General features: G+C 46.5%; 1 protein-coding gene across 1 annotated transcript in view; it reads left to right on the top strand.

Annotated features, from left to right (window-relative positions):
* LOC115171990 (septin-9) overlaps window positions 1–22,805 on the top strand; it is a gene marked incomplete in the record, with an annotated part of 212,274 nt that overhangs the window by 52,928 nt on the left and 136,541 nt on the right. Inside the window, 1 exon segment of the mRNA XM_029729239.1 lies at window positions 2,933–4,441. Coding sequence (XP_029585099.1) covers window positions 2,933–4,441 — 1,509 coding nt within the window.

Here is a 22,805-nt window from a genome sequence, read left to right on the forward strand (position 1 = left end):
GGTGGCTAGTGTGATTTCCCATTGTAGCCAATTCAATTGCACTATTTCCGTTACAGATTTGTTACCGATTTGGTAACAGAATTACCCGTTTTAATGACTTAATAATGAATAAACAAACGTTTGACCAGTAAACCCTCTATAACTAATTGGTAGGTCAACCTTTACTTTCTGTGAACTTTCATAATCCTCCCTCCAGATGAGGGAGAGAATTGAGAAAATAGTTATAAAGATATATGGGTTGTTGGTAACAGAATTACATGGAACAAGACAATGTTTCTTGAACATACAGAAGGCAAATACTTTCTCCTAAACTAAATATAAGTGTTGATATTAGGGTCTTTATTTCTACATTGTTGTGTTTTTAATGTATTTCTAAGATCCCTTTTCCATCTGTTTGACCAGAAATCAGAGCCTTTTTTTGTTTTGTTGCATAGAAAATCGTTGAAAAATGTATATATCCCTTAATTTCTTTAAAACATATACTCTTAGCTTTCATTTGACACCCAATTTGACATGCTCCTGCGAACTTCACATGGTGGTGCTCATGGGTCCTTTTACATGGAAACATCCTATATAGGAGTTGTGTGTTAAATTGGCACATTTGGTTCAGACAGAGAGATACAAAAGAGTGTGGCATTTGTAAAGTCAACTCTTCTTCTCTGGAGCTTTCATCATCCCTAACTGCTCTACTTTGAAGACTGTCCATGTTGTATTAGCAGCCTATATCAGGTGTGTGTGTGTGTGTGTGTGTGTGTGTGTGTGTGTGTGTGTGTGTGTGTGTGTGTGTGTGTGTGTGTACCTCCAGACAGAGCCGTTGTTAGTGCCCAGGCCGTAATTACAGACCTACTGTTTGATCTCTCTTTGAGGCCTCATGACATCACCCTGTAAAGATAGTCCTCATCACTACTGCCAGGTTAAAGGGACATTTCACCCTGGGGGAAATCTGGGTTTGTTTTCATGCTGTCCAAAGCATTTCTAGGTCAGTCAGATGTGTTTCAAACATAATTGGAGGACGGGTCTGGTCATCGTACACCGGACGATACACCCTATGATGACATTCGGTGTATCTATGGACTGGTAAATTAAATTAAGTTTAAATAAAAAATAGATGACATTTACTAAATTTGTCTGCCAGTATGGATTCACAAAATATATTTATATAAGCTGTACGGGGCTCTCTAGCATCAAACAGATGTTAGACATTCAGATACTGTACAGTAGTATGTCAATACATAATGAGCTTCAGTAGATAAATTAAAGTTAGCTAGCTAGCCAGGTAGCTTGTATGAAACATAACTTATTTCGCTAGCTAGCTAGGTGGCTTGTATGAAACATAACTTATTTAGCTAGGTGGCTTGTATGAAACATAACTTATTTAGCTAGCTAGCTAGGTGGCTTGTATGAAACATAACTTATTTAGCTAGCTAGCTAGGTGGCTTGTATGAAACATAACTTATTTAGCTAGCTAGCTAGGTGGCTTGTATGAAACATAACTTATTTAGCTAGCTAGCTAGGTGGCTTGTATGAAACATAACTTATTTAGCTAGCTAGCTAGGTGGCTTGTATGAAACATAACTTATTTAGCTAGCTAGCTAGGTGGCTTGTATGAAACATAACTTATTTAGCTAGCTAGCTAGGTGGCTTGTATGAAACATAACTTATTTAGCTAGCTAGCCAGGTAGCTTGTATGAAACATAACTTATTTAGCTAGGCACCGTATTTGTCATCTGCCCTCTTGGTGCTGGCATCGGCTATACCTGAGCTTCTAGCTAAATCCAACTCTATATTTTGAATCCTTCTTCAATATATTCCAGTTGAAATATAGGGTTGAATTTCACCATGTAGCTAGTTAAGAGAACATCACAAAAAAACTCCATGGTCTAATTCATGTTGATAGAGGAATCACTTGAAGCCATTGAGTCTGGTCAGCTCTTTCAGTTTTGCCCAGAGGGTTTGGTGTGGTGTCTGCCTCCCTTTCAGAAAAGCCCATCTTGGGGGAGGGACGGGCCAGATCAGGAAGCACCGCCGCACACCCGAGTTGTAGTCTTTCAGAGAATAAAATGTTTTTGTCACCGTGTACATTAAGCAAAAGATTCCGCCGATACGAACATCACTGAAAGACGTCCAATGGCTCCTTAAAAACGAACGGACGACAATATCTAAATGTATTCAGTATAACAAAGCCTTCACAGAACAACCCCTCCAGCCTCCCCTCTCAATACTCGCTCCTTTGCACCCCAGTATCTCTACTTGCACATTCATCTTCTGCACATCTATCACTCCAGTGTTTAATTGCTATATTGTAATTACTTCGCCACTATGGCCTATTTATTGCCTTACCTCTCTAATCTTACACCATTTGCACACACTGTATATAGATTTTTCTACTGTGTTATTGACTGTACGTTTGTTTATTCCATGTGTAACTCTGTGTTGTTGTTTGTGTCGCACTGCTTTGCTTTATCTTGGCCAGGTTGCAGTTGTAAATGAGAACTTGTTCTCAACCAGCCTACCTGGTTACCTGGTTAAATAAAGGTGGAATAAATTAAAGTAACTTAAATAAGAACAGTTAGTAAGTGTTTTCATTTTACTAAAGCTAATGTTACAACTATTCAACGCCACTGTTATTAATTAACTCATTTATTAACCCTCCCTTCCTCCTTGTCCCTCCATCTACCCCCTCTCCCTCCCTCCTTGTCCCTCCATCTACCCCCTCTCCCTTCCTCCTTGTCCCTCCATCTACCCCCTCTCCCTCCCTCCTTGTCCCTCCATCTACCCCCTCTCCCTCCCTCCTTGTCCCTCCATCTATCCCCTCTCTCTCCCCTCGCTCTTTCCCCTCACCCCCCTTCCTCTTCCTCCTCTCCCCCTCCCTCTTCCCCCCCTCCCTCTCTCCCCCTACCTCTGCCCATATCTCCTTCTCTCTCCTCCACAGCTTTGAAAAGATCCTTCGACGTCGATGACGTGGACGAGCATCCTCCCTCCTCCCCCGTTCCCTCCCCCCTCTCCTCCACCTCCCTCCTCAACAAGACCAACGAGGGTCGAGGGTTCCCCACCTCCAACCACGGCTCCCCTGCCTTCCGCTCCCGAATCAGTCTTGGTACCAACCCCAGCCCTGCCCAGAGCCCTGTATTCAAGTCCCGCATGGTCTCCAGTCTCTCCTTCAACAGAGCCATGAACAGACCCACCATCAACAACAATGGAGGGAGCTCCGGAGGCATCACCAGGGCCTCTTCCTTCCAGAACAAGTTCAACCCTAAGGGTTTCTCCTCCTCTCTCTCTGGCCCAGGCAGCGATAATGATAGTCTCCATAGCTCCTCTTCTAGTCTGGAGTATTCCATCCAGGGAGGTGGAGGAGAAGGAGGAGGAGGGGTACCTCCAGGCAAGCCAGGGTCTCTGTCCTACTCCACTAGCCCACAGATGGAGCAGCGTCCTGGGCAGCAGTGTGGCGTGGGCCTGGGGATGGGGAAGAAGTTCTCTTCCCATGGGAGTGTGTTTCACTCTGAGCTAGAGGGGCCTATGGGGCTGGGAGCTCCAGAGCCCAGGGGAGTCAGCCACGGATCCATGCCCAGTCTGGACCTCCAGATCGGGGAAGGAGGAGGCGGGGTGATGGGGGTGCGGGGGGCTGGAGGTGGAGGGGTGAGGTATGGCAACGCCAATGTGGGTTTGAATGGCGGATCCCAGCGCCATTATAACACTAGTCCCTTTGGGAAGGAAGGATGCTACTCTCCCAATCAGAACCACAACAGCTACCAGGCCCAGCCCAAACCCAAAGAGACGCAGCGTCTCAACAAGTTTCCCCTGGATCTAGACAGTCTGGTGGGGGTGAAGACGCCCCAGCCCAGCCCCCGTCCTCCCCCCTCGTCTGACCCCCCTAAACCTCCCCCCAGAGCACACTATCCCAGCAGCCTCTCTGTCTCAGCTAGCCCATCCCTCAGCAGTCTGGACAGCTCCGGTGGTGACCTCACTCCTCTTCCCGCTGCCAACCACCACCTCTCCTACAACAACATCAACCCCTCCCTCCCCCGCTCTCCCCCACCTACCTCCCCCCCGGGGGCCAAGCCTGTCCCTAAGGTGAGCCTGTCCCCTGTCCCCCTGTCCCCCGCCCAGACCCCTCAGCTCAACCTGCTCTCCCCCAGACCTCAGGTAGGACACCTGGCCCCCTCCACCCCCCTGCCACTGGAGCACACTCAGCCACAGGAAATGATGTCAGAGAGAGAAAGCGTGGGTTCCATCCTGCAGAGGATCGCTTCCTTCTCCCGTCCCGACGCCATGACGACCACCAGGGTTCCAAGCGCTGCCAGTGTTCTGAGCGGGGTTGCCCTTAGCAACGGGGTGAAGAAGGAGAGCCCACCACCGATGATGCGTCAGGAGCGTGTTTCCTCACCTCCACCATCACCTCTCCCTGTGGCGGTGCAGAGACAGGGGCTAAAGAGAGTGCAAGGTAAGCATTTTAAATTTACATGGTTACTGGCCCAACGCTCTTAACCGCTAGGCTACCTGCCGACCACATAGGTCATTCACTAACGTTTTCATAGGAATGTTCCCATGGTGTGCAAGGAATGTTTCCAAGAGACCATTCCCTACATGTCAAATAGAACTTACCCAGAACTTAAGATAGTAAATGTTCCAGACACATTTCAAGAATATTCATGTGATTAGTTTTCTGTGGGTTAGGAGAATATTCCATCAACGTCCCACCAAACATATAGAACATGGCTGCCATTAAAGCAGACTGGAATACATCCCTGTTATGTTTCTCTCTAGATTGAATGGTAATTCTCATCTGAGGACTGTATTGTAGATTGAATGGTAATTCTCATCTGAGGACTGTATTGTAGATTGAATGGTAATTCTCATCTGAGAACTGTATTGTAGATTGAATGGTAATTCTCATTTAAGAACTGTATTGTAGATTGAATGGTAATTCTCATTTGAGGACTGTATTGTAGATTGAATGGTAATTCTCATTTGAGGACTGTATTGTAGATTGAATGGTAATTCTCATCTGAGGACTGTATTGTAGGTGATATAGAGACACATGGCATTTTAATGTCATTAATAGGACATTTGAACAGCATTTAATCATACAAACACAACCATATTTTTACACTTCATATGTTGACAATCTGCACGTTATTTCATTCAAAGGGCATTTTAAACTTTAGTCATACACACACACAACCGTAACCAAGACTGGACAAATTTTTGTGTCCCCACAATGTTTCCACCAGACTGTTCCCACAACCTAATGAAACATTCTGGGAGCCCTTAAATAACAAATGAAATGTTTTTAAGGATCGTTCTTGCAACATCAGACAAATGTTTTATACAAACACACTGTAATCATCAGCACAGTGTTTTTCTGGGCAGTTTTTGTGTTATGAGAACATTCTGGGAACTTTCACAGAACTCATTTTGGTATGCTGGATATTCACTTTACCCTGCCTTCATGTACATATCTACCTCAAATACCGTATTATTATCTATCCTGATGTCTAGTCATTTTACCCTGCCTTCATGTACATATCTACCTCAAATACCTCGTACCTCTGCACATTGATCTGGTACTGGTACTCCCTGTATATAGCTCCACATTGATCTGGTACTCCCTGTATATAGCTCCATATTGATCTGGTACTGGTACTCCCTGTATATAGCTCCACATTGATCTGGTACTCCCTGTATATAGCTCCACATTGATCTGGTACTGGTACTCCCTGTATATAGCTCCACATTGATCTGGTACTGGTACTCCCTGTATATAACTCCACATTGATCTGGTACTGGTACTCCCTGTATATAGATCCACACTGATCTGGTACTGGTACTCCCTGTATATAGCTCCACATTGATCTGGTACTGGTACTCCCTGTATATAGCTCCACATTGATCTGGTACTGGTACTCCCTGTATATAGCTCCACATTGATCTGGTACTCCCTGTATATAGCTCCACATTCATCTGGTACTGGTACTCCCTGTATATAGCTCCACATTGATCTGGTACTCCCTGTATATAGCTCCACATTGATCTGGTACTGGTACTCCCTGTATATAGCTCCACATTGATCTGGTACTCCCTGTATATAGCTCCACATTGATCTGGTACTGGTACTCCCTGTATATAGCTCCACATTGATCTGGTACTGGTACTCCCTGTATATAGCTCCACATTGATCTGGTACTGGTACTCCCTGTATATAGCTCCACATTCATCTGGTACTGGTACTCCCTGTATATAGCTCCACATTGATCTGGTACTTCCTGTATATAGCTGCACATTGATCTGGTACTGGTACTCCCTGTATATAGCTCCACATTCATCTGGTACTCCCTGTATATAGCTCCACATTGATCTGGTACTCCCTGTATATAGCTCCACATTGATCTGGTACTCCCTGTATATAGCTCCACGTTGATCTGGTACTGGTACTTCCTGTATATAGCTCCACATTGATCTGGTACTGGTACTCCCTGTATATAGCTCCACATTGATCTGGTACTCCCTGTATATAGCTCCACATTGATCTGGTACTTCCTGTATATAGCTGCACATTCATCTGGTACTGGTACTTCCTGTATATAGCTCCACATTGATCTGGTACTGGTACTCCCTGTATATAGCTCCACATTGATCTGGTACTGGTACTCCCTGTATATAGCTCCACATTCATCTGGTACTGGTACTCCCTGTATATAGCTCCACGTTGATCTGGTACTGGTACTCCCTGTATATAGCTGCACATTGATCTGGTACTGGTACTCCCTGTATATAGCTCCACATTGATCTGGTACTGGTACTCCCTGTATATAGCTCCACATTGATCTGGTACTGGTACTCCCTGTATATAGCTCCACATTGATCTGGTACTGGTACTCCCTGTATATAGCTCCATTCTTGTGTATTATATTCCTTGTGTTGCTATTTTTCTTTTTATTATTATTTTTTAAATCTTTATTGTTGGGAAGATTTGATTTGATATAGTGCACTACTTTTGACCAGGGCCCATACGGTCAATTTGAGGTCATTTGGGAGGCAGCCTATATATACAGTGCACTCGGAAAGTATTCAGACCCCTTGACTTTTTCCACATTTTGTTACGTTACAGCCTTATTCTAAAATGTATTAAATCGTTTTTTTCCACCTCATAAATCTACATACAATAACCCATGATGACAAAGCCCAAAAATGTATGATTTTTTGTTGTTGTTGAAATATCACATTTACATACGTTTTCAGACCAGTACTTCATTGAAGCACCTTTGGCAGCAATTACAGCATCGAATCCTCTTGGGTATGACGCTACAAGCTTGGCACACCTGCATTTGGGGAGTTTCTCCCATTCTTTTCTGCAGATCCTCTCAAGCTCTGTCAAGTTGAATTGGGAGCGTTGCTGCACAGCTATTTTCAGGTCTCTCCAGAGATGTTCGATCGTGTTCAAGTCTGGGCTCTGTCTGGGCCACTCAAGGACATTCAGAGACTTGTACCAAAGCCACTCCTTCGTTGTCTTGTCTGTGTGCTTAGGGTCGTTGTCCTGTTGGAAGATGAACCGTCGCCCCAGTCTGAGTGCCCGAGCACTCTGGAGCAGGTTTTCATCAAGGATCTCTCTGTACTTTGCTCCGTTCATCTTTCCCTTGATCCTGACTAGTCTCCCAGTCCCTGCCGCTGAAAAACATCCCCACAGCATGATGCTGCCACCACCATGCTTCACTGTAGGGATGGTGCCAGGTTTCCTCCAGACGTGATGATTGGCATTCAGGCCAAATAATTCAATCTTGGTTTCATCAGACAAGACAATCTTGTTTCTCATGGTCTGAGAGTCCTTTAGGTGCCTTTTGACAAACTCCAAGCGGGCTGTCATGTGCCTTTTACTGGGGAGTGGCTTCTGTCTGGCCACTTTACCATAAAGGCCTGATTGGTGGAGTGCTGCAGAGATGGTTGTTCTTCTGGAAGGTTCTCCCATCTCCACAGAGGAACTCTAAAGCTCTGTCAGAGTGACCATCGGGTTGTTGGTCACCTCCCTGACCAAGGTTCTTCTCCCTCGATGGCGGCCAGCTCTAGAAAGAGTCTTGGTGGTTCCAAACTTCTTCCATTTAAGAATGATGGAGGCCACTGTGTTCTTGGGGACCTTCCATGCTGCATAATTTATTATTTTACCCTTCCCCAGATCTGTGCCTCAACACAATCCTGTCTTCAAGTTCCACGGACAATTCCTTCAACCTCATGGCTTGGTTTTTGCTCTGACATGCACTGTCAACTCTGGGACCTTATATAGACAGGTGTGTGCCTTTCCAAATCATGTCCCATCAATTTAATTTACCACAGCTGTACTCCAATCAAGTTATAGAAACATCTCAAGGGTGATCAATGGAAACAGGATGCACCTGAGCTCAATTTCAAGTCTAATAGCAAAGGGTCCGAATACTTATGTAAAAAAGGTATCTGTTTTTTTTGCTTTTTATAAATTTGCAAACATTTCTTAAAACCTCTTTTCACATTGTCATTATGGGGTATTGTGTGTAGATTGATGAGTTTTAAAAAAATAAGTTTTAGAATAAGGCTGTAATGTAACAAAATGTGGAAAAAGTCAAGGGGTCTGAATACTTTTCGAAGGCACTGTAGATAAGTGTCTGAAGTTAGAAAGTGTGCTCGTGTGTACTCGTGTCATTCTATGAGGTCCAGGTCTTAATGGCACAGTGGTATGTCCTGTATCTGTAGAGTCACTGGTTCATGTCCCTCTCAGCTGGTCTCCATCACTATTATCTGTTGTTGTCCCAGAGGACACAGAACACAGCTGGAAGGTCAGTGGTGCTGCTAATAGTGTGGAAACTCTGAGCCAAATCAAAACAGGCTGGTCTGGAAAGTATGCGGCAGCTCCGTAACACCCACTACATAACATGGATGATTCTGATAGAACACTGTCAGGTTCCGCTGGCCTGCTGGTTCTGGTCACAGCCTCCTCTCATGGAACAACAACATCCTCTGTTTAGACAAACCATCATGTTGGAACAAATGGAACATGTTATCTCTCCTCTTCCTCCTCACTCTTCCTCCGCTTCTCTATTCCTCCCCTCTTCTCTTCTCTTCCCTCCTCTGTTTCCCCTCTCTCCTCTCCTGGGGGTGGTTTAACAGATGGATACTAAGCTTTTACAGTTAGTCTTTGTTTGCATGTGCGTGCGTGCGTGCGTGCGTGCGTGTGTGTGTGTGCGTGCGTGCGACAGCTGGTGGTCAGTGTACCATGCCTGACTGAATAGACAACATGTTGAGAGGGGAAGGTAATGATCGAGGGACAGAGGACTTGACAGACGACCGGTAGAGTGGGATTAAGGAGGACTTAAATGTTTGCCCTCAAACACAAAGATGACTTCACACACACACACAGTGTTGCCTATGTTAAGGACATCATTCTGTTTGCTTAGAAAGTACAAAATCTGGCGCGAACTCAGGACCTCTGGCAACCACACGTGACCGCCCACCTCAAGCATCTTAGCTGATCGCTCCACCTCAGAAGCCAGCTAATGAGGCGACGCAAGAAGGACACTTAATGCTGAGGAGTACATTTCACACATACACATGTTCTACCCCTAGTGGTCCTGTCCTGCAGTCCTGTCTCTGCACTGTATCCTCACCATGTTCTACCCCTAGTGGTCCTGTCCTGCAGTCCTGTCTCTGTACTGTATCATCACCATGTTCTACCCCTAGTGGTCCTGTCCTGCAGTCCTGTCTCTGCACTGTATCCTCACCATGTTCTACCCCTAGTGGTCCTGTCCTGCAGTCCTGTCTCTGTACTGTATCATCACCATGTTCTACCCCTAGTGGTCCTGTCCTGCAGCCCTGTCTCTGTACTGTATCATCACCATGTTCTACCCCTAGTGGTCCTGTCCTGCAGCCCTGTCTCTGTACTGTATCATCACCATGTTCTACCCCTAGTGGTCCTGTCCTGCAGCCCTGTCTCTGTACTGTATCATCACCATGTTCTACCCCTAGTGGTCCTGTCCTGCAGCCCTGTCTCTGTACTGTATCATCCCCATGTTCTACCTCTAGTGGTCCTGTCCTGCAGCCCTGTCTCTGTATTGTATCATCACCATGTTCTACCCCTAGTGGTCCTGTCCTGCAGCCCTGTCTCTGTACTGTATCATCACCATGTTCTACCCCTAGTGGTCCTGTCCTGCAGCCCTGTCTCTGTACTGTATCCTCACCATGTTCTACCCCTAGTGGTCCTGTCTTGCAGCCCTGTCTCTGTACTGTATCATCACCATGTTCTACCTCCTAGTGGTCCTGTCCTGCAGCCCTGTCTCTGTACTGTATCATCACCATGTTCTACCCCTAGTGGTCCTGTCCTGCAGCCCTGTCTCTGTACTGTATCATCACAATGTTCTACCCCTAGTGGTCCTGTCCTGCAGCCCTGTCTCTGTACTGTATCATCACCATGTTCTACCCCTAGTGGTTCTGTCCAGCGGCCCTGTCTCTGTACTGTATCATCACCATGTTCTACCTCCTAGTGGTTCTGTCCTGCAGCTCTGTACTGTATCATCACCATGTTCTAGCCCTAGTGGTCCTGTCCTGCAGCCCTGTCTCTGTACTGTATCATCCCCATGTTCTACCCCTAGTGGTCCTGTCCTGCAGCCCTGTCCCTGTACTGTATCATCCCCATGTTCTACCCCTAGTGGTCCTGTCCTGCAGCCCTGTCTCTGTATTGTATCATCACCATGTTCTACCTCCTAGTGGTCCTGTCCTGCAGCCCTGTCTCTGTACTGTATCATCACCATGTTCTACCTCCTAGTGGTCCTGTCCTGCAGCCCTGTCTCTGTACTGTATCATCACCATGTTCTACCCCTAGTGGTCCTGTCCTGCAGCCCTGCCTCTGTACTGTATCCTCACCATGTTCTACCCCTAGTGGTCCTGTCCTACAGCCCTGTCTCTGTACTGTATCATCCCCATGTTCTACCCCTAGTGGTCCTGTCCTGCAGTCCTGTCTCTGTACTGTATCCTCACCATGTTCTACCCCTAGTGGTCCTGTCCTGCAGCCCTGTCTCTGTACTGCATCATCACCATGTTCTACCCCTAGTGGTCCTGTCCTGCAGCCCTCTCTGTACTGTATCATAACCATGTTCTACCCCTAGTGGTCCTGTCCTGCAGCCCTGTCTCTGTACTGTATCCTCACCATGTTCTACCCCTAGTGGTCCTGTCCTGCAGCCCTGTCTCTGTACTGTATCATCCCCATGTTCTACCCCTAGTGGTCCTGTCCTGCAGTCCTGTCTCTGTACTGTATCCTCACCATGTTCTACCCCTAGTGGTCCTGTCCTGCAGCCCTGTCTCTGTACTGTATCATCACCATGTTCTACCCCTAGTGGTCCTGTCCTGCAGTCCTGTCTCTGTACTGTATCATCACCATGTTCTACCCCTAGTGGTCCTGTCCTGCAGTCCTGTCTCTGTACTGTATCCTCACCATGTTCTACCCCTAGTGGTCCTGTCCTGCAGCCCTGTCTCTGTATTGTATCATCACCATGTTCTACCCCTAGTGGTCCTGTCCTGCAGTCCTGTCTCTGTACTGTATCCTCACCATGTTCTACCCCTAGTGGTCCTGTCCTGCAGCCCTGTCTCTGTACTGTATCATCACCATGTTCTACCCCTAGTGGTAGGATAGATGTGATTGGAGGTGGTGATTGGTGATGGCTCTGCTGAAGGATAGATGTGATGGGAGGTGGTGATTGGTTATGGCTGTGCTGAAGGATAGATGTGATTGGAGGTGGTGATTGGTGATGGCTGTGCTGAAGGATAGATGTGATGGGAGGTGGTGATTGGTGATGGCTGTGCTGAAGGATAGATGTGATGGGAGGTGGTGATTGGTGATGGCTGTGCTGAAGGATAGATGTGATGGGAGGTGGTGATTGGTGATGGCTGTGCTGAAGGATAGATGTGATGGCAGGTGGTGATTGGTGATGCCTGTGCTGAAGGATATATATTCCGCTATATTCCGGACATTTCTCGTTCTGATATTTCTTAATTCATGTATTTTTATTTTGGGGATTTGTATGTGTTGTTTGGTATGGTGGGGTATTACTGCACTGTTGGCACTAGAAACATAAGCATTTCGCTGCACCTGTGATAACGTCTGCAACCTATTTGTACCCAACCAATAACATTTCATTTGAAGGTTAGGTTTAAGTGCTATGGTGGTAAGTCTTAGATGGAAGTTCACCAATATTTACACTCTTAGAAAAAAGGCTTCCAAAAGGGTTCTTTGGCTGCCCCCATAGGAGAACCCTTTTTTTTGTTCCAGGTAGAACCATGTTGGGTTTACACATAGAACCCTCTCTGTAAAGGGTTGTAGATGTAACCTAAAACTGCTCTACGTTGAACCAGAAAGGGTTCTTCAAAGGGTTATCCTATGGGGACAGACGAAGAACCATTTTTGTGTAGTGTTCTCTAGGCTCTCCACAAAGACCTCTGGCTGTGTTTATCAAAGATCTCTCTCTCTCTCTCTCTCTCTCTCTCTCTCTCTCTCTCTCTCTCTCTCTCTCTCTCTCTCTCTCTCTCTCTCTCTCTCTCTCTCTCTCTCTCTCTCTCTCTCTCTCTCTCTCTCTCTCTCTCTCTCATATATTTAGCCTTTTTGCTGCAGTGGGCTAAATCAGGGTCACACAGAGTGTTTCTTGGTAGTCTTAACCAAATCTACTTTGAAACAATCGTTTAAACCTCAAACACATGGTTCTGGGCTTAAACAAAAGAAGACACCTGTACCATGTCAGATATAGAGTTTACATGTATTACATTTAGAGATTCAATCCTAATATTACACTTTATATACATCACAGAGGACTGAAATATAACAAAACTGTTGGACATAGAAACAATGGATTTTCGCCGTTAATTGTATTTATTTATTAATTATGAAATGATGAATAACATTCCACCATGAGGTCACTAGGTCATTTGACTGCAGGAAAGGGCTACACCCATTATCACAGACCGATGTTGACACTACACCAGAGGGTCACGCCCAGCTGAATGACTTCTCATCACATGGTTTCATCATCTACACACACACACTGCTGTCATATGTCCTCCTGCGTTTTATGGCTTGTTATGACCTTTCACAGGGGGGGTATTTTTAGTTGCTACACCCCTGGCTCGTGTGTGTGTAGTCCTGTTCCTGACTGTTTCCTGCTTCCTGTTATAACAAACAGACAGGTTCACTGTTCTGCCTTGACACCACAGCCTAGTGGGACACACACACAAACACAACCACTCAATCTGTTCTCCTCAAACCCACTGTAGGTTACAATGGTTTCTGGGTCGTTTGGAGCACTCAGAGGGATTCTATCATTCTGTTGTGAAGCGTTGAAGCACCGCTGAATAGTTTGACACACTGGTAGGAATGATTAACCAGTAACCCCTGGGTTTCCCCCTCAGCTCTTACTGCAGACAGAGTCTGCCTCCAAAATGTCACCCTACCCCCTACATAGTGCACTATGGGCCCCTGTCTGTTTTGATGTGAGATACAGAGATTCTGTCCTCATGTCCACTACTATCTAATTAACTGTTTAAGTATGCTAATCTAGGACTCCCACAGTCTAGGACTCCCACAGTCCTCACAACACTAGTCTGATGGTCCAGTCTAGGACGCCCACAGTCCTCACAACACTAGTCTGATGGTCCAGTCTAGGACCCCCACAGTCCTCACAACACTAGTCTGATGGTCCAGTCTAGGACTCCCACAGTCCTCACAACACTAGTCTGATGGTCCAGTCTAGGACTCCCACAGTCCTCACAACACTAGTCTGATGGTCCAGTCTAGGACGCCCACAGTCCTCACAACACTAGTCTGAAGGTCCAGTCTAGGACTCCCACAGTCCTCACAACACTAGTCTGAAGGTCCAGTCTAGGACCCCCACAGTCCTCACAACACTAGTCTGATGGTCCAGTCTAGGACTCCCACAGTCCTCACAACACTAGTCTGATGGTCCAGTCTAGGACTCCCACAGTCCTCACAACACTAGTCTGATGGTCCAGTCTAGGACTCCCACAGTCCTCACAACACTAGTCTGAAGGTCCAGTCTAGGACTCCCACAGTCCTCACAACACTAGTCTGATGGTCGAGTCTAGAATTCCCACAGTCCTCACAACACTAGTCTGATGGTCCAGTCTAGGACTCCCACAGTCCTCACAACACTAGTCTGAAGGTCCAGTCTAGGACTCCCACAGTCCTCACAACACTAGTCTGAAGGTCCAGTCTAGGACTCCCACAGGGCTCACAACACTAGTCTGAAGGTCCAGTCTAGGACTCCCACAATCCTCACAACACTAGTCTGATGGTCCAGTCTAGGACTCCCACAGTCCTCACAACACTAGTCTGATGGTCCAGTCTAGGACTCCCACAGTCCTCACAACACTAGTCTGATGGTCCAGTCTAGGACTCCCACAGTCCTCACAACACTAGTCTGATGGTCCAGTCTAGGACTCCCACAGTCCTCACAACACTAGTCTGATGGTCCAGTCTAGGACTCCCACAGTCCTCACAACACTAGTCTGATGGTCCAGTCTAGGACTCCCACAGTCCTCACAACACTAGTCTGATGGTCCAGTCTAGGACTCCCACAGTCCTCACAACACTAGTCTGATGGTCCAGTCTAGGACTCCCACAGTCCTCACAACACTAGTCTGATGGTCCAGTCTAGGACTCCCACAGTCCTCACAACACTAGTCTGATGGTCCAGTCTAGGACTCCCACAGTCCTCACAACACTAGTCTGAAGGTCCAGTCTAGGACTCCCACAGTCCTCACAACACTAGTCTGATGGTCCAGTCTAGGACTCCCACAGTCATCACAACACTAGTCTGAAGGTCCAGTCTAGGACTCCCACAGTCCTCACAACACTAGTCTGAAGGTCTAGTCTAGGACTCCCACAGTCCTCACAACACTAGTCTGAAGGTCCAGTCTAGGACCCCCACAGTTCTCACAACACTAGTCTGATGGTCCAGTCTAGGACTCCCACAGTCCTCACAACACTAGTCTGATGGTCCAGTCTAGGACTCCCACAGTCCTCACAACACTAGTCTGATGTTCCAGTCTAGGACTCCCACAATCCTCACAACACTAGTCTGATGGTCCAGTCTAGGACTCCCACAGTCCTCACAATACTAGTCTGATGGTCCAGTCTAGGACTCCCACAGTCCTCACAACACTAGTCTGATGGTCCAGTCTAGGACTCCCACAGTCCTCACAACACTAGTCTGAAGGTCCAGTCTAGGACTCCCACAGTCCTCACAACACTAGTCTGATGGTCGAGTCTAGAATTCCCACAGTCCTCACAACACTAGTCTGAAGGTCCAGTCTAGGACTCCCACAGTCCTCACAACACTAGTCTGATGGTCCAGTCTAGGACTCCCACAGTCCTCACAACACTAGTCTGATGGTCCAGTCTAGGCCTCCCACAGTCCTCACAACACTAGTCTGATGGTCCAATCTAGGATGCCCACAGTCCTCACAACACTAGTCTGAAGGTCCAGTCTAGGACTCCCACAGAGCTCACAACACTAGTCTGATGGTCCAGTCTAGGACTCCCACAGTCCTCACAACACTAGTCTGATGGTCCAGTCTAGGATGCCCACAGTCCTCACAACACTAGTCTGAAGGTCTAGTCTAGGACTCCCACAGTCCTCACAACACTAGTCTGAAGGTCCAGTCTAGGACTCCCACAGTCCTCACAACACTAGTCTGAAGGTCCAGTCTAGGACCCCCACAGTCCTCACAACACTAGTCTGATGGTCCAGTCTAGGACTCCCACAGTCCTCACAACACTAGTCTGATGGTCCAGTCTAGGACTCCCACAGTCCTCACAACACTAGTCTGATGGTCCAGTCTAGGACTCCCACAGTCCTCACAACACTAGTCTGATGGTCCAGTCTAGGACTCCCACAATCCTCACAACACTAGTCTGATGGTCCAGTCTAGGACCCCCACAGTCCTCACAACACTAGTCTGATGGTCCAGTCTAGGACTCCCACAGTCCTCACAACACTAGTCTGATGTTCCAGTCTAGGACTCCCACAATCCTCACAACACTAGTCTGATGGTCCAGTCTAGGACTCCCACAGTCCTCACAACACTAGTCTGATGGTCCAGTCTAGGACTCCCACAGTCCTCACAACACTAGTCTGATGGTCCAGTCTAGGACTCCCACAGTCCTCACAACACTAGTCTGAAGGTCCAGTCTAGGACTCCCACAGTCCTCACAACACTAGTCTGATGGTCGAGTCTAGAATTCCCACAGTCCTCACAACACTAGTCTGAAGGTCCAGTCTAGGACTCCCACAGTCCTCACAACACTAGTCTGATGGTCCAGTCTAGGACTCCCACAGTCCTCACAACACTAGTCTGATGGTCCAGTCTAGGCCTCCCACAGTCCTCACAACACTAGTCTGATGGTCCAATCTAGGATGCCCACAGTCCTCACAACACTAGTCTGAAGGTCCAGTCTAGGACTCCCACAGAGCTCACAACACTAGTCTGATGGTCCAGTCTAGGACTCCCACAGTCCTCACAACACTAGTCTGATGGTCCAGTCTAGGATGCCCACAGTCCTCACAACACTAGTCTGAAGGTCCAGTCTAGGACTCCCACAGTCCTCACAACACTAGTCTGAAGGTCCAGTCTAGGACTCCCACAGTCCTCACAACACTAGTCTGAAGGTCCAGTCTAGGACCCCCACAGTCCTCACAACACTAGTCTGATGGTCCAGTCTAGGACTCCCACAGTCCTCACAACACTAGTCTGATGGTCCAGTCTAGGACTCCCACAGTCCTCACAACACTAGTCTGATGGTCCAGTCTAGGACTCCCACAGTCCTCACAACACTAGTCTGATGGTCCAGTCTAGGACTCCCACAATCCTCACAACACTAGTCTGATGGTCCAGTCTAGGACCCCCACAGTCCTCACAACACTAGTCTGATGGTCCAGTCTAGGACTCCCACAGTCCTCACAACACTAGTCTGATGTTCCAGTCTAGGACTCCCACAATCCTCACAACACTAGTCTGATGGTCCAGTCTAGGACTCCCACAGTCCTCACAACACTAGTCTGATGGTCCAGTCTAGGACTCCCACAGTCCTCACAACACTAGTCTGATGGTCCAGTCTAGGACTCCCACAGTCCTCACAACACTAGTCTGAAGGTCCAGTCTAGGACTCCCACAGTCCTCACAACACTAGTCTGATGGTCGAGTCTAGAATTCCCACAGTCCTCACAACACTAGTCTGAAGGTCCAGTCTAGGACTCCCACAGTCCTCACAACACTAGTCTGATGGTCCAGTCTAGGACTCCCACAGTCCTCACAACACTAGTCTGATGGTCCAGTCTAGGCCTCCCACAGTCCTCACAACACTAGTCTGATGGTCCAATCTAGGATGCCCACAGTCCTCACAACACTAGTCTGAAGGTCCAGTCTAGGACTCCCACAGAGCTCACAACACTAGTCTGATGGTCCAGTCTAGGACTCCCACAGTCCTCACAACACTAGTCTGATGGTCCAGTCTAGGATGCCCACAGTCCTCACAACACTAGTCTGAAGGTCCAGTCTAGGACTCCCACAGTCCTCACAACACTAGTCTGAAGGTCCAGTCTAGGACTCCCACAGTCCTCACAACACTAGTCTGAAGGTCCAGTCTAGGACCCCCACAGTCCTCACAACACTAGTCTGATGGTCCAGTCTAGGACTCCCACAGTCCTCACAACACTAGTCTGATGGTCCAGTCTAGGACTCCCACAGTCCTCACAACACTAGTCTGATGGTCCAGTCTAGGACTCCCACAGTCCTCACAACACTAGTCTGATGGTCCAGTCTAGGACTCCCACAATCCTCACAACACTAGTCTGATGGTCCAGTCTAGGACCCCCACAGTCCTCACAACACTAGTCTGATGGTCCAGTCTAGGACTCCCACAATCCTCACAATACTAGTCTGATGGTCCAGTCTAGGACTCCCACAGTCCTCACAACACTAGTCTGAAGGTCCAGTCTAGGACTCCCACAGTCCTCACAACACTAGTCTGAAGGTCCAGTCTAGGACTCCCACAGTCCTCACAACACTAGTCTGAAGGTCCAGTCTAGGACTCCCACAGTCCTCACAACACTAGTCTGAAGGTCCAGTCTAGGCCTCCCACAGTCCTCACAACACTAGTCTGAAGGTCCAGTCTAGGCCTCCCACAGTCCTCACAACACTAGTCTGAAGGTCCAGTCTAGGCCTCCCACAGTCCTCACAACACTAGTCTGATGGTCCAGTCTAGGACTCCCACAATCCTCACAACACTAGTCTGATGGTCCAGTCTAGGACCCCCACAGTCCTCACAACACTAGTCTGAAGGTCCAGTCTAGGACCCCCACAATCCTCACAACACTAGTCTGATGGTCCAGTCTAGGACCCCCACAGTCCTCACAACACTAGTCTGATGGTCCAGTCTAGGACCCCCACAGTCCTCACAACACTAGTCTGATGGTCCAGTCTAGGACCCCCACAGTCCTCACAACACTAGTCTGATGGTCCAGTCTAGGACTCCCACAGTCCTCACAACACTAGTCTGATGGTCCAGTCTAGGACCCCCACAGTCCTCACAACACTAGTCTGATGGTCCAGTCTAGGACTCCCAGTTGAAAACATTTATAGAAGTTGTTTAGTGCCAAAAATAAGGGGTTGAATACAAAAAATATTTACATATGTTTCTTTCTTATATCAGATATAGGACAGACAAACATTGAATCTGTTATTAAGTGCATTTGTATGTGTTGCATTTATCAAATAAGTTATTTATATTACAGTTGAAGTCGGAAGTTTACATACACCTTAGCCAAATACATTTAAACTCAGTTTTTCACAATTCCTGACATTTAATCCTAGTAAAAAATCCCTGTCTTAGGTCAGTTAGGATCACCACTTTATTTTAAGAATGTGAAATGTCAGAATAGTAGTAGAGAGAATGATTTATTTCAGCTTGTATTTCTTTCATCACATTCCCAGTGGGTCAGAAGTTTACATGCACTCAATTAGTATTTGGTAGCATTGCCTTTAAATTGTTTAACTTGGGTCAAACGTTTCGGGTAGCCTTCCACAAGCTTCCCACAATAAGTTGGGTGAATTTTGTCCCATTCCTCCTGACAGAGCTGGTGTAACTGAGTCAGGCTTGTAGGTCTCCTTGCTTGCACATGCTTTTTCAGTTCTGCCCACACATTTTCTATAGGATTGAGGTCAGGGCTTTGTGATAGCCACTCCAATACCTTGACTTTGTTGTCCTTAAGCCATTTTGCCAGAACTTTGGAAGTATGCTTGGGGTCATTGTCCATTTGGAAGACCCATTTGTGACCAAGCTTTAACTTCCTGACCGATGTCTTGAGATGTTGCTTCAATATATCCACATAATTTTCCTCCCTCATGATGCCATCTATTTTGTGAAGTGCAGCAAAGCACCCCCATAACATGATGCTGCCACCCCCGTGCTTCACGGTTGGGATGGTGTTCTTCGGCTTGCAAGCCTCCCCCTTTTTCCTCCAAACATAACGATGGTCATTATGGCCAAACAGTTCTATTTTTGTTTGTTTCAGACCAGAGGACATTTCTCAGAAAAGTACGATCTTTGTCCCTATGTGCAGTTGCAGACCGTAGTCTGGATTTTTTATGGCGGTTTTGGAGCAGTGGCTTCTTCCTTGCTGAGCGGCCTTTCGGTTATGTCGATATAGGACTCGTTTTACTGTGGATATAGATACTTTTGTACCTGTTTCCTCCAGCATCTTCACAAGGTCCTTTGCTGTTGTTCTGGGATTGATTTGCACTTTTTGCACCAAAGTACGTTCATCTCAGACAGAATGCGTCTCCTTCCTGAGCGGTATGACGGCTGCGTGGTCCCATGGTGTTTATACTTGCGTACTATTGTTTGTACAGATGAACGTGGTACCTTCAGGCATTTGGAAATTGCTCCCAAGGAAGAACCAGACTTGTGGAGGTCTGCAATTTTTTTCTGAGGTCTTGGCTGATTTCTTTTGATTTTCCCATGATGTCACGCAAAGAGGCACTGAGTTTGAAGGTAGGCCTTGAAATACATCCACAGTTACACCTCCAATTGACTCAAATGATGTCAATTAGTCTATCAGAAGCTTCTAAAGCCATGACATCATTTTTGGGAATTTTCCAAGCTGTTTAAAGGCACAGTCAACTTTTAATTAAATGCTTGCTAAATCTATCAACCACCAAAACCGATCTTTGTCTTTTCAGTAAACTTCTGACCCACTGAAATTGTGATACAGTGAATTATAAGTGAAATAATCTGTCTGTAAACAATTGTTGAAAAATGACTTGTGTCATGCACACAATAGATATCCTAACCGACTTGCCAAAACTATAGTTTGTTAACAAGAAATTTGTGGAGTGGTTGAAAAACGAGTTTTAATGACTCCAACCTAAGTGTATGTTAACTTCCGACTTCACCTGTATATTTGGATACTTCAAGGGGTTTCAAAATTCCATTTCAAATAGCTAAATGATCCTTGGTGTGACCTTGTTAAAACAATTCCATCAGCTTAGTAGAATCCCCCCTCCCCTGGCTGAGAGAGGTCTTTGACTGTAGAGGGTTTTAAAACCTGATGCTCACCTCTCAAATCAAATCAAACTGTATTCGTCACATGAGCCGAAAACATATATAGACCTTACCGTGAAATGCTTACTTACAAACACTTAACCAACAATGCAGTTAAAAAAATAAGAGTTAAGAAAATATTTACTAAATAATCTAAAGTAAAAAAAGTATCACCATAAAATAACAGCAGAATTGGTTAGGAGCCCATAAAACGACAGGCATCCCCTCTGACGCCATTATTATGTCCACCCAATCTCAATCACATTGTGGAAAATGTCTCTCATATTTCCACTGCATCAGCTGACCGGGTCGTTTCCTACATATCAGATATCTGTCTATGTGACCGGGTCGTTTCCTCCATATCAGATATCTGTCTATGTGACCGGGTCGTTTCCTACATATCAGATATCTGTCTATGTGACCGGGTGGTTTCTACACATCAGATATCTGTCTATGTCACCGGGTCGTTTCCCTACATATCAGATATCTGTCTATGTGACCGGGTCGTTTCCCTACATATCAGATATCTGTCTATGTGACCGGGTTGTTTCCTACACATCAGATATCTGTCTATGTGACCGGGTCGTTTCCGTACATATCAGATATCTGTCTATGTGACCGGGTCGTTTCCCTACATATCAGATATCTGTCTATGTGACCGGGTCGTTTCCCTACATATCAGATATCTGTCTATGTGACCGGGTCGTTTCCCTACATATCAGATATCTGTCTATGTGACCGGGTCGTTTCCCTACATATCAGATATCTGTCTATGTGACCGGGTCGTTTCCTCCATATCCGATATCTGTCTATGTGACCGGGTCGTTTCCCTACATATCAGATATCTGTCTATGTGACCGGGTCGTTTTCTACATATCAGATATCTGTCTATGTGACCGGGTCGTTTCCCTACATATCAGATATCTGTCTATGTGACCGGGTCATTTCCTCCATATCCGATATCTGTCTATGTGACCGGGTCGTTTCCTCCACATCAGATATCTGTCTATGTGACCGGGTCGTTTCCTCCACATCAGATATCTGTCTATGTGACCGGGTCGTTTCCTACACATCAGATATCTGTCTATGTGACCGGGTCATTTCCTCCATATCCGATATCTGTCTATGTGACCGGGTCGTTTCCTACACATCAGATATCTGTCTATGTGACCGGGTCGTTTCCTCCATATCAGATATCTGTCTATGTGACCGGGTCGTTTCCTACATATCAGATATCTGTCTATGTGACCGGGTCGTTTCCTCCATATCAGATATCTGTCTATGTGACCGGGTCGTTTCCCTACATATCAGATATCTGTCTATGTGACCGGGTCGTTTCCTCCATATCAGATATCTGTCTATGTGACCGGGTCGTTTCCCTACACATCAGATATCTGTCTATGTGACCGGGTCGTTTTCTACATATCAGATATCTGTCTGTATATGGATGCGTCCCAATTGGAAACCTATTCCCTATATCAGGCCCTATGGGCCCTGGTCAATGGTAGTGCCCTACATAGGGAACAAGGTGCCATTTGGTCAGAAGAGTGGCCGAATCAAATTAGAGTCTGAGGTTTGATTCTATCGTGGATGAACAGAAGAGGACTTTATAGAAATCTGTTCTGGTGGAAGACTCCAGACAATCACCTAGGTTATATTTCTGAAATTGACATTTTGTTGAAGAAATGTTGTTAGTGAATTAGAATTAGTACAGCCGTCACTGGTTTCTATGTGTTCGTACATAGATGTCTGTTTCTATCCTTTAGCCTCCTCACCACTCTCTCTCTCTTTTTCTCTCCTCCCTAACTATTCAGACTGTTTCATCTCTCTCTCTCTCTCTCTCTCTCTTTGCATGGGCAACATATGTTAACATTGTCAAAGCAAGTGAACCAGATGATAAACAAAAGTGAAATAAAAAGTGAACAGTAAATATTACACTAACACAGGTTTCTCTCTCTCTCTCTCTCTCTCTCTCTCTCTCTCTCTCTCTCTCTCTCTCTCTCTCTCTCTCTCTCTCTCCACTTTATTCAATTCAATGCAAGGGCTTTATTCTCTCTCTTTTTAATAACAGTGATTTAGGGAATAAATTATTCTCCAGCAGATGTTTTATAAGAGCCCACCCTCCTATTATCCCTCGGGGACAGGGGAGGGAGGGGAGAGAGAGGGGGGGAAGGAGAGAGAG

This window comes from Salmo trutta, chromosome 32, assembly GCF_901001165.1.
Source record: "Salmo trutta chromosome 32, fSalTru1.1, whole genome shotgun sequence".
Lineage (NCBI taxonomy): Eukaryota > Metazoa > Chordata > Actinopteri > Salmoniformes > Salmonidae > Salmo > Salmo trutta.